The 11,733-nt window shown below is 47.5% G+C and overlaps 1 protein-coding gene and 1 long non-coding RNA gene across 3 annotated transcripts; both read right to left on the bottom strand.

The window, feature by feature from the left end:
• Window positions 1-364: 364 nt before the first annotated feature.
• Window positions 365-1,565, bottom strand: LOC113583533. The gene is made up of 2 exons (XR_003411301.2): window positions 1,319-1,565; window positions 365-658 (listed from the first exon to the last, which is right to left on the bottom strand). It is a non-coding gene; the product is annotated as an uncharacterized LOC113583533 (long non-coding RNA).
• Window positions 1,566-1,574: 9 nt separating this feature from the next.
• On the bottom strand, window positions 1,575-7,883 carry LOC113583547 (uncharacterized protein C4orf54-like). Of its 2 annotated transcripts, none has more exons than XM_035529930.1 (2): window positions 3,313-7,883; window positions 1,575-1,776 (listed from the first exon to the last, which is right to left on the bottom strand). In XM_035529930.1, exon 1 carries the CDS (start codon window positions 7,744-7,746, stop codon window positions 3,319-3,321), a length of 4,428 nt encoding a protein of 1,475 aa, XP_035385823.1. In that variant the 5' UTR covers window positions 7,747-7,883; the 3' UTR covers window positions 1,575-1,776; window positions 3,313-3,318. The 2 variants fall into 2 exon arrangements, with proteins under 2 accessions (XP_035385823.1, XP_026875724.2); XM_027019923.2 differs by lacking the exon at window positions 1,575-1,776 and adding an exon at window positions 1,787-1,910.
• Between the last annotated feature and the right edge of the window lie 3,850 nt (window positions 7,884-11,733).

Raw genomic sequence — 11,733 nt, 5'->3', positions numbered from 1 at the left:
CATTATTACATTATATATATATATATATATATAAAATGTAATAATGTATATCATCTGCAAACTAAATATTTTAATGTACAAAGAGGACCCATAATTCTTGTAAAGTCTGTACAAAAAAGCCTTGTAATGAAGGCTCTTACAAAGCTGACTAAAGCCCATATCAAAACAGAAAACTCTTTATACCAAGAGTGAGCTTCAGAGCCTCAATATGTACAAATACAGGTATGGTACTCTTCAATCTCTAAAATACCCAAATACTTCAAATGTGCCTTTACTAGTCCTCTGACTTACTGGTTATGCAATATGAATCATAGCATATACAAAATTATATTAGATAGCACCAAACATGAATACATAGCCCATATGGTGTTATATATGACAATATTAAGTATTAAATCCACTTCCCATAAATGACACTCAAGATGATTTTTCTGTAGAAAGATAAAAATGCTGAGACTAGAAAAAGGAAAATAAAGTTGAAGCCAAAGCATCCATCACGAGCACTTCGTCACAGCACAGGTAAATGTACCAGGAGACCCAGAACCCCTTCATGGACATCCCCGTAACAGTAACAGAGAAAGAGGTGAACATGGCTGGACATGTCCCAGCACTGCGGAACACAGGACAGGAGGGACGGCTTTCAGTGGTTTCAGACGACCTGTTTAATAGACAATACAGACAATAAAAGTTCCTCTTTGTAACATTACATTTTTCAGTTTTTTTTTTTAAACCTTGGTGCCCATAACAGGTGATGACAGTTTAAAGAGGCTGCTGAAGACATCAGTCATACTTCCACTTGAAAAAGACATGCATATGTACACACAAACACACACACACACACACCTGTATACCCTCACACACACAGTGTCTGTATGCACAGTCAGTGCACAACAGTTTGTACACACGCGCACACACACACACACACACACACACACACACACACACACACACACACAGATACACACAGTGTGCGCACAAGTCAGTGCACAACAGTGCCCACACACACCCTTAAATTCTAAAAAGCTCTACACGTTCGTGTTGCTGTATAAACACATACAGTTCCACATACCACAGTTAAAAAGCCAAAGTAACCTGTACACATTCTCTATGCTACTGAACCCTGTTGTCTTTTAGTATAGGAGCAGTGTCAGCTGGGTGAGGAAGCATACCTCAGCTCCACCACAGAGTCACACACAACTCTGCTGTAGTTCAGAACAGCTGAGCCCGTCTCCAAACAAACCCTCAGGCAAGTCAAAGTGTATTACATATAAAAACAAAGCAAACCCCAAACAAATGACCCTTTTGAATGCATACACACCTGTGAAATCCCATCAAGACCTTTGTCAAAGGCCGTGTTGTGCACAGCGCTAAAAATAAAGACTGTAAGCAGGAAGACACACAGCACAGGAAGTGATGCAGATGGTTTCCGGCCACTGTGGGACCTGCTGTCATCAGTCGTGGAGAGGAGAGAACCGGGACGCAGTCCTGGAGACAAACACACACATACACACACACACACACACACACACAAACATGCACACACACATGTACACGCACACACACAGATGCCCACATACACAAAAACACACACACACGTGCACATATACATGTATGCACTCACACATATTTACACACACACACACGCAAATGCACGCACCTACACACTGATGTACACATATGCTTACACATATGCGAACACAAACACACACACACACACAAACAAATGTAACACAAACACACAAAGACGCTTGAGCACAGACAAACATTCCCTCATGCCTGGGAGGAAGGGAAAGAGACAACGAGAGGGATGGAAAGAGAGGGAGCGAAAAAGGGAGAGAGAGAGAATAAAACACTCTCACTTTTGTATCGTACGTTGATATTTCTTTGGCATGCAGGTTCCGTGAAGCAGGCTGTAAATGTGGAGAAAATTCAGTATGTCAACACAAACGCATAGAATCACCAAAGAGCAGAGGAGGGTGGCAGAAACTCATTTCTGAGATACAGCATCCTTCTATACATTCAGATAGTTCATGAGGCACTGAAGGCGTCATAATCTATGTTGCCACTTCAGAACAAGCTATACCACACCATACCACAGACAGATGCAGAATCAGAGAGCGAGAGAGAGAGAGAGAGAGAGAGAGAGAGAGAGAGAGAGAGAGAGCAAGAGGGAGAGAGAGAAAGAGAGACACCATACTGTTGCCCACAACAGTGTACCACAGCAGGCAAAAGCATGGTAAGGTAGACTCTTTCACTCTCGTTCTTTCTCTTTTGTACTGTTTCTTTCTTGATCTTGTTCTTGTTTCTCGATTCTTTCTCACAATTTATCTCCCCCTCTCTTTTTACCCCCCCCCCGACCTCTGATCGGCCTGGGCAGCTGTCATTTTCCTGCCTCAGCACAACAAATGCTTTACATCTCCTGACCTTTACAAAGACACACACACACACACACACTTCTCTTTCTCTTTTAAACACAAAAACACACTCACCTATACCCTCTTTCTTTTTTCAAGCACACACACACAATCCTCTTTCTCTTTCAAACACACATAAACACTTCTTTCTCTTTCAAACATACACACACACACGCGCTCTCTCTCTCTCTCTCTCTCTCTCACACACACACACACACACTCCTCTTTCTCTTTCAAACACACAAGACGAAGACACATACACACTTGCACCCGAGTGCATGTGCTTCGACTTCCACACACTCACATACCAAACTCAAAACACTACACTGTACTTACACACACTGCTTACTGTTATACAGCTACACAAATTCACACTCCTGCACCTTCGCACTCTCTCTTTTCGCATTCACACAAACAGGCACACACAGGTGAACTCCTTGAGACACTGCTGAGACACTGCAGTCCTTAATTGATCCTTTTTTTGTTCAGCGAGTTGCACTGCTGCAGTGAAACCAAAGCATAAGGAAACAGAACTACCCCCCTTCCCTCTCTTTCTCACTCAAGCAGACACACACACACCTTTAACTCCACTGCTTTTTCCCACTCTCATACACACCCACAAACTCTCTCTCCCTCTCCGTCATTCCCACATATACACTCACTTTCTCACTTTATATGCGTCTGTGTCTCTTAAACACACACACACACACACACACACGCGTTATCTTCCTATCTCTTTCACTCTCATTCCCACAAAAAATTCTTTCTGCCTCTTCTGGACACATTCACAGTCTCTCTCCTCATTCTCTCTCTCACACACACACACACACACACACACACACACACACACACAGCAACCCCTATACACAAATAAAACCTCAAAGTAGAGCTCACTCACATTCTGCTATCTGTGCTCCACCACGAAGCTCACGGTCGTTCCATCAAAAGAGGGCGGGGCGATGATGCGTGCCCCTTGCTGTGATGTAACGCTGATGAGAGGGTTAGCGCAGGTTCCTGCTCCACCGGAAGTCCCCGCCCCTCCTGTCCCCTCCGGACAGCCAGGGGGCACCTGCGCCAGGGGAGGCGCCAGGACCGGCGGGCAGAAGAGGTATGCGGGAGCATAAGCAGCTGCCGGGCTCAGGGCGATGGGCGGGACGGGCATAGGGGCGACAGACAGGGGCACGTCCAGATACCGCCCGCTATCAGGGTAGTAGAGTCTCTGGATTGCTGGCTGCAGGTCCACCAGGTAGCACTGGCCTGTAGCGGGGTCCACGAGGAGCTTGCGCTGAGGGGCGGGGGTGGGCGCGGGGGCCTCCATGGGGGGTGTGAAACGTAGGAGGTGGGTGTAGGCTGCAGGAAAGGTGTGGTGGCAAGCCATGGGGATCTCGGGTGACCACGACTCACTAACGACAGGCGAACGCTGCACGGGCGGGTAGAAGGGAGGGGGGTGGGGCTTGGCGTTGGGAGCAGCAGGTATGAGGGCAGGTTTAATGTCTGCGGGCTCAGATTTGACAGGGATGGTCAGATAGTTCTCTGAATCTGGAAGAGGGGTGTGTGTTTGCTTTGGTTTTGTGGGGGTGTCTGATGTAGTGTCCCTGTCCCTCTGGATCTCCTTCGGTTTTGCTTTAGATGGACAGATTTTCACACACACAGGACCTTTTGCCGAGCCAGATGCATAGTTCCTTCTGATAGAACGCTGCTGGGTTTTAGGACCCTGGGTCGTCCTGAGAGCACCGCCTGGACCCACCACACATCTGTTATCAAATGACTCAGGCTTGGTTAACGTTTTCTCCTCACTCGCTACCACACCAGCAACGTTAGCCAGGGATGCACACGGTTTCTCCGCGACGGATTCAGAGCTCGTGGGTTTCTCGCTGTCGGATGCCTTCCCCTGTTCGCCTTCCGAGTCGATTTTGCACGCGAACCCATGCTCCTGACTGGAGATTAATGAGAGAACATGGCTATCCGTTACTGGTCGCGGCGCGTCCGTTTTGCGCTTCCACTCGTTTCTATCGAACACGTACAGCTGCTCCATCGTTTTGACCGCCGCCTTTAACTTTTCAAGAGCGACTTGGTTCGCAAATTTACACTCCGGTTTTTTATCGCAGATGTCGACTGTCTTTTCTCTTTTCTGCTTAACAGATTTGACTTTTTCCGTTTTCGGTTCGGCTTGTTCGAACATCAGCTGCTTTGATCCCTGCGCGCGGCACATGCTTTCGTTTTTGCCGTATTCCGAGACGTGTTTCGGCGATAACCGCTCTCTTACTACGTCCGCTTCTCTCGCGCTCTCGCCCTCGGCCCCGTTAAAAGCCTGACGCACCGTACTGCCTCGCTTCGGAGTGCTGTTCGTGTTCACTGACTGGCATTTAATCACCATCGGGATGGGAAAGCTCTGATTGTCTGGTTCTTTCTTAGCAGCCTTGCTGTCCTCGCGTAATGCGGACACGCCCAGTTTATTCACTGTGTTTTCCAGCGACACGAATCTATAAGAGCTTTTTACCAACTTCCGCACATCTCGGACGTGGTGGATTGGAGTTCGGAGCTTACATTTCGTATCTCTGATATCCCTCACCATGAAATGAGGCACTTTTTCGGACGCGGAGCGCAAATGACTTTTGGAGTCACCGCCGTGTTTTACGGAGTTGGAGTTGTAGCCGATGTTGGGGGTTAAGAGGTTGGCGATGTTAAAAGGATTTTTTTCTTTCACACTGCGAAGGCGTATTTTGATCTCGGGCGCTTTTCTGACCTGACCGCAGCTGGAAGTGACCGCGGCGCGCGGTGGGTCGCTTAAGCGTATTTCTCTGCACCCTTCTTCCTCTAACTGAACGAGCTCATTCTGCACGCTCTGATTATGTAACGGAAGGTCCGCCCGTTCTCTCTCTTTAGGAACGAGATGCGAGCTGGGCACGTACAAATGAGACATCTTAGTAGTCCTGCTGTTCGCGGCTTCGACGTTCGCGCCTTCAGCACATTCTCTCTCCTCTCCATCATGATCTGGGGTGGTTGTTGACATCTCCGCTGGTGCGCACGCAGGTTTACTGTAACTTTGTGGGCTCGCTTCAGAGATCTCGCGCTCGCCGTCTTTCCAGGTTTTGAAAGCACTGTTTTGGCTGCGTGCTAGCGGGCCCGTGCCGGACTCGCACACTTCTGCCTTAGAAGGAGTCGTTGCGTCACCGAGCAGCTCTAATTCCGTGCCAGAACTGTGCGAGCCTTCTCGTGCTTCCTCTTTATAAGCGCGAGAAATACTGCCCATCGTGTCTACGAGATCCTCCTGGGAGGATATAGATGATTCGGATCCCGTTTCGGAGGTTTCTCTCTGTAGACCTTTGGCGGTCACACTCTCTCTATGTAGGTCCTGTTCTCGAGAGGAGGGGCGAGGCGAAGCCGGGGGGCACGCGTCGCATATTTCACCTCTCTCCATTTTACGCTCCTGCTCGAGCTGCATTTTCTTTGAGATGACGTTTTTCAAAAGACTCGAGGCAAAAATGGCTTTCGTGTGCACGTCCTCCTTGTTGTGGTCCGTTTCAAAAAGTTGACTGCCCGGCTCACACCCCAGCTTGGCCGGCGTAGGGCTGCTAGCATCGACCGTGGAACTCGATCCGGTGGCATTCTGCATACATTTCACACGTCTCTCATGTGTAGGTAAACCGCCGTCCAAGCTGAAGTTCAAAGTTTCGGTCAGTGTGACCGTCTCATTTCGCGCGGGCTGAAAACTGCTTTGTAACTCGACTTTTTTGGACGAGTCAGGGGATCCGTTTTGACCGCTATACTGGGCCCGTTTATTTTTCGGGGAAAACACATCAGTCTGAGTTGTTCTCATATTGGTAACGGCTACACCGTTAACGTTTTTACACTCCGCACACTTATTTATCTCCACGGAAGACATGGAGTTCCTGTGTGCCAACATGTTGTGCTCGTGACCCTGCGTCAGGTTTCCGTAATTAAAGTCGACGAGAGCAGACCATTTGTTGATGCTCAGACCGTGCTCGGACACTGAAGACTCACTCGAGGTCCTCAGATTTATTGCATCGAAGTAGGGGCACGCGAGACTCCGGAAAGACTTCGCAGTGAGATTACGCACTTCTTTATCTGCGTCATCCAGCTCGCTCACTGAACTGGACGCACCGCTGGAATATTCGTTGATATCTTTGCCCTTCAGTTTACTCGCCAGATGTTGCCGACCCGGGGCGGGGATGAAGTATTGCGCCCGGTCTCGGTCATACAACGCGTCCTCGTTGCTGTCAGAGGTTTTTAAAAAATAACGACTCCTTTCCCCGGCTCGCCTGGCATAGTAATATATGTTTTCATTATCGTCCAGAACGTTGATGGGGTCACCTATAGCACGCGAAGACGCTTTAATCGAGAGGTGAATTTTCCCCCTCGAATTGTCGTTCTGAGTCTTGCTCGGGCTCTCGTCTGAGCTCGCTAATTTGTCGGACTCACAAAACTCACTCTCCGTGCTCATCAAAGCTCCCGCGGCAGCGAGTGTAGGCACGTGGGAAGTCTGCGCGAGGTTGCTCTTGCCTTTCCTCTTGCTTCTGTCCGTTGTTTCAAGGGGCGCCTCTGTTGTTTCATCACTCTCAAAGGAAGCATAATCCACAAACGAGTAGACAAGATTATCGTCCTCATAATCCCAACACGAGCCACGACCAAGCTCGTAATCCACGTCATGATCTAATTCTGTTAGTTGAATTTCGTGCGTTGTTATGTAGTGTGACTCCGCGTTCACTGTCACGCTGTCGTGAGCACTTTTATCTGAAAGCGCCACGCTCGTGTCGTCTTCTGACTCGCACCGGCTGTTCAAGTACATGTCCGCGTACTTCAGAGCCCGTGTTTCATACACCCGGGTATGATGGTTTTCCTCTGCGAGGAAACTTCCGATTTTTAAATCTGTCTCCACGTCCTTACGGATATCGGCGCCCAAGATCTCAGACTTTGTCTCAGTAGAGCACGGGCTTGGTGGGACACCGGAAAGTGCTTCTGGGTAATCATTTTCAACCGGGATGTCCTTCGAATGATCAGCGTGATCTTTTAACGGGACTTTAGCCGTAATGTCGTGTTTCTCTCGCTCACCGGGGCTCTTAACGGCCGTAGAGGACGTGTCACTCCTACTTTTGAATATAGCCAGTTGGTTCCCCTCGCCGGTGAAAGTGACTTTTACCGTTTTGGCACTATCCGACTTCACGTCCAGCATATTCCCCAGATCCACATAGTTTGATTCGTTGCTGCGCTCGCCGGTGCCATTATCGTCATGTTTCTTCTCGGTAATCAGGGGTTTCTTCAGCGGCTCAGAGGCTTCTCCGATTGTAATGGCTGTCTGAAGGGTTTCCATCTGATTTGTACGGCGTAATCTGCCGTGTTCCCCAGGTCGAACGGGCTATCCGAGTGCTGGCGGTGTACTGCACGAGAGACAGAGATTGAGAGCGAGAGAGAGAGAGAGAAGCCTCGCCCACACGTTCGATGTTTCTGTTGCACGTCTCGCTCTCAGCCCCAGTTAACGGAGTTACGCGCGACCCCGTCTCGGATGACAAGCTGGCACAAACGGTGCAAGGGCACGAACCCTCGCGACAAACCCTGGGGCCCATTCACAGCAATGTAGGACGAAGAGAAAGACATATCTACCAATACAGATATAAAGACACTGATAATTACGGAAAATAATAATTCAAATCAAAGTGATTATATCACGTCCTGATAACGCTACTCTGGGCTGCTCCAATATATAGTGTATTGGTAATATATAAGAAAACCGCGCCTATATATATAATAGATGACTAAATTATGGAAACATTTTATATTTATAGATATCGAAGACACGTCTTGTCAGTTCACACGCGTACACACGCCTTGTTCGTCGTGCGTTATTTAGGGAATCACCGTTATTAATATTAATATTATTATTAATAATAATAATAATAATAATAATAATAATAGGACTTACATCATTCACTAACGCTAATAGCAAAATACAGAAAATCGCATTATCACGCGCAACGCGGACCTTCAAACATTTGTTGTCAAATGAATGTTATCGACGTCCCTCTATGGCGCGCGACAGCTGACGTCCACTATTTGAGCGAATGGTGGCGGAGCGCAAAAACACCGCAGAACCCGTCGATGCCAGGTTTGAAAAGCAACTGTTTCCCGCTGGATCCTTGCCAACCTGTCCAATTCTGTGCACTGTTGCGGTGTTCATAGAGAGACGTTAACGTGAACTTTATCTGATCGGTATGTATTTTTAGAAAGCAAAAGTTAGCTCATGTATATATTCCGTCTTGTATCACAGCCGCAGTTGTGACTGTGACATTAAGCAGTCTGCTTTTATTGAAAGGTTATCACTTCTTTGTAGTTTTGTACGCCCGAGTCTGCCGATATCAAAAGTCATTTTTTGTTAACATAATATTCTTTAATATGGGGGTATAGGAGATACGGGACCTGGAAAACAAACAAACTCTGTCGGACTCTGGCACCTTTTCTCCAGAGAAAAGGGGAAGAGATAGGGAGAGAAGTAAAGACTCCAGTTAGAGCCTCATATTAGTCACATTTTCTGTTTGAATTTAGGTTTCTGCTAAGAGGACGGTTAACAGAACAGCTTTCAAGACAGTGCCAAAGAACCCTACTGCCAAAAAAACCCTACTAACAGTACAACAATATGATAAATATAGCCTATACATTTCACGTCACAAAGTTTTACCTTTAGTGGTAATTTACACATCTACAGTGCATTTAAATTTCAGAATCATAAAAGTAGCGATAAACGTCGTTATCGAGTCGTGTACTCACGGCTGATGTGCAGAAAAAGGTCAGGCATAGTAAAAACATAGTGCAAAACATTTTAAATACCATTAAACCAATACAGAAACATATAGCCCATACATGACTAATACACTGAATATACAGTCACATGTTTTAAGTGCATAATAATGTTGTGCGTTAGCCAAGGACTTGTCTTTGCGAGTTTTTCCCCAAAGTGACACGCATGGGACAAGTAAAAGTCCGTCCTCTTCACCTGCGAGGCAGTGTGACACGAAAATGTTTGTGTGCTCAGAAAAAAAGTCAGTGATCTTTAAAACCACTGAAGCAACAGTTTATAATGACGGCGCGTTATTGCTACTGCGGCAAAGCTGCTCTGCGTGCCTCGGTCACTCTCGGCGTTCCACTCCTTTCTGGACGAGCTTTGGTGGGCGAGGCCTCATCGGTCAACTACTTGAGATATGCAGAGCTCTCGCGTACTAAACCAATCGCACCCGCCAACTCCAGACAAGTATTCCGTCTCACGCGCGACTGTAGATAAGGGAGCGGAAAGCATCGACGTTCTCAGCGGGCGTTCATGCGCCATCTGCACACACGTCCGCGGCTGGGATTTTAAACGACCTCCACAAAGAGGTTAAATTTAGGTCGCGCCCACAGGCGGCCACAGATCGGTTACGTACACAGAGGACCCTATAAAGTGGCAGGTGGCAAATAGGGGAACTGTTAATCAAAGCACAAGCTCGCGCACGCTTCACTTCTCTCCAGGAGTGCGCACTGCACGCTTCCATTCCTAGAATGTAATGCAGAACGAATAACGACGCGCCCATGAAACACACACACACACTCACATACACACTCACGTGAAAACTATACTTAATAATTAAAACGGTAAGTCTTGTTCCTACTGCTCATGAGCTAATACGTGCCTCAGCAAGGTGAAAGGGAACAGAGTTTAGATGAGACTTCATACCTTGCACCAGTGAAACCAGTAGCAGTTACTGTTACAGATGCTAGACTCTGCATTCTCATGGCAGTAATACACTCAGTAACCTCTGACCCTTGACTTACCCTCAAGGCTCATGCAGGTGACGTTTTAGGATCTCGTCAACACACCGGAGCAGAGGGTGATGGCTCTTTCTCCTCTGTGGTCATTTCAGCTGTTCAGAAAGTGCAGAGGAGTGTCAGGCTCCATGCTACAGGAGCACAGGGTCAGCACACACACCTCCAGTCATCGTCCAGAAGGCCCGCGTGACATGAAACGCAACCGCAACCAGGCTTGGAACACCAAACATTTACAGCTGATCTCCACATCAACCAGACTGACCTTGACAAATACCTTGGGTCTTATGGCTTCACTTCGCACAACCCAAACTGGCTTCCAGACAGGAAAAGCACGTCCTCATGTTAAATGGAATGGCTCTGCACGTTAAACCTTTATCCCAGGGTCTCTCTGGAGGACATGGTGTCAGCTGGTTTTGTCCATACAGCAGGGTACTTGTCTCAGAGTGTCTCAGAACGTCTCAGATGTGAGACAAAATCCCATCAGTCTATACAAAAATTAATCTTAGGCCTTGTAAATCAAAATGGATGAAGACATAATTTGTTACTTATCTCTCTCTCTCTCTCACACACACACACACACACCCTGATTATTATTTTTGCCTAGCTAGGAATGATATGGCCTTTGATATGCTACACACAGCAGTGGTCCACGAGGGTCTCAAGGGCTAAAAAAAGTGTAGCGAGATACAAAGCTGTCATCAAAAACCTCCTGGTACGCCCGGCATCTGCTGCACAAGCCTGCCGATGCTTAACGCCTTTCTGACAAAGAAGGCCCCACACACACACCCACACACACTAGAGACAAGTTGTGGTCGCTTCTGTTTGTACCACAAACGTCCCTGCTGACAGGATCTTATTATATTCACAAATAAACACATTCAAGCTTTTTTATATTTCCATACACCACACCACAAAACCATAAACATTCAGACCTACAAACAAGACTTTAAAAGCTCTTACCAACACGGCCTTACAACAGAACCTCACAACTTTCAAGGTGTTTCAGTGAGACCGAGAACGGCCTACCATCTACTGGTGAACGTCAGTACGGTTTCTCATCCATGGTGCACTGGGTTGGACACAGTACACATCAGGTGTGTTTATTCCACTAAACAAGACGGCCATGCTGATCAAGGTTTGTCCAGCACCATTCAAGTCCATGCTGCCCCAGATTCTGAACCTGTGGGTTTTCTGGGTTCTACTCTCCTGCCTTTCTGCCCTGGGTTCCACAGGTTCAAAAGCCAACCATGTGGCCATGTTCCTGCCTGTGTAATTCAAGAACATCGTGCATCAGTGTCTGGCGTGTAGGGAGGCCTGCAGGACTGTCCCTGCTGCAGGGGGAGTGCAGAGAGCGTGCTGAGTCACATTTCTAGGCTTAGGTTCATCAGGACAGCGCTCTCTCTCTCTCTCTCTCTCTCTCACACACACACACACACACACACACACACACACACACACACACACACACAGCTAGACAAATGTCAAAACCAATAAGCCACATTAG

Source organism: Electrophorus electricus, chromosome 9 (genome assembly GCF_013358815.1).
Source record: "Electrophorus electricus isolate fEleEle1 chromosome 9, fEleEle1.pri, whole genome shotgun sequence".
Taxonomy (NCBI): Eukaryota; Metazoa; Chordata; class Actinopteri; order Gymnotiformes; family Gymnotidae; genus Electrophorus; species Electrophorus electricus.
This window is presented reverse-complemented; position numbering and strand designations above follow the sequence as displayed.

Coding starts and splice junctions, on each gene's coding strand:
- LOC113583547 (XM_035529930.1), bottom strand. CDS start 7,746: ATGGAAACCCTTCAGACAGCCATTACAATCGGAGAAGCCTCTGAGCCG.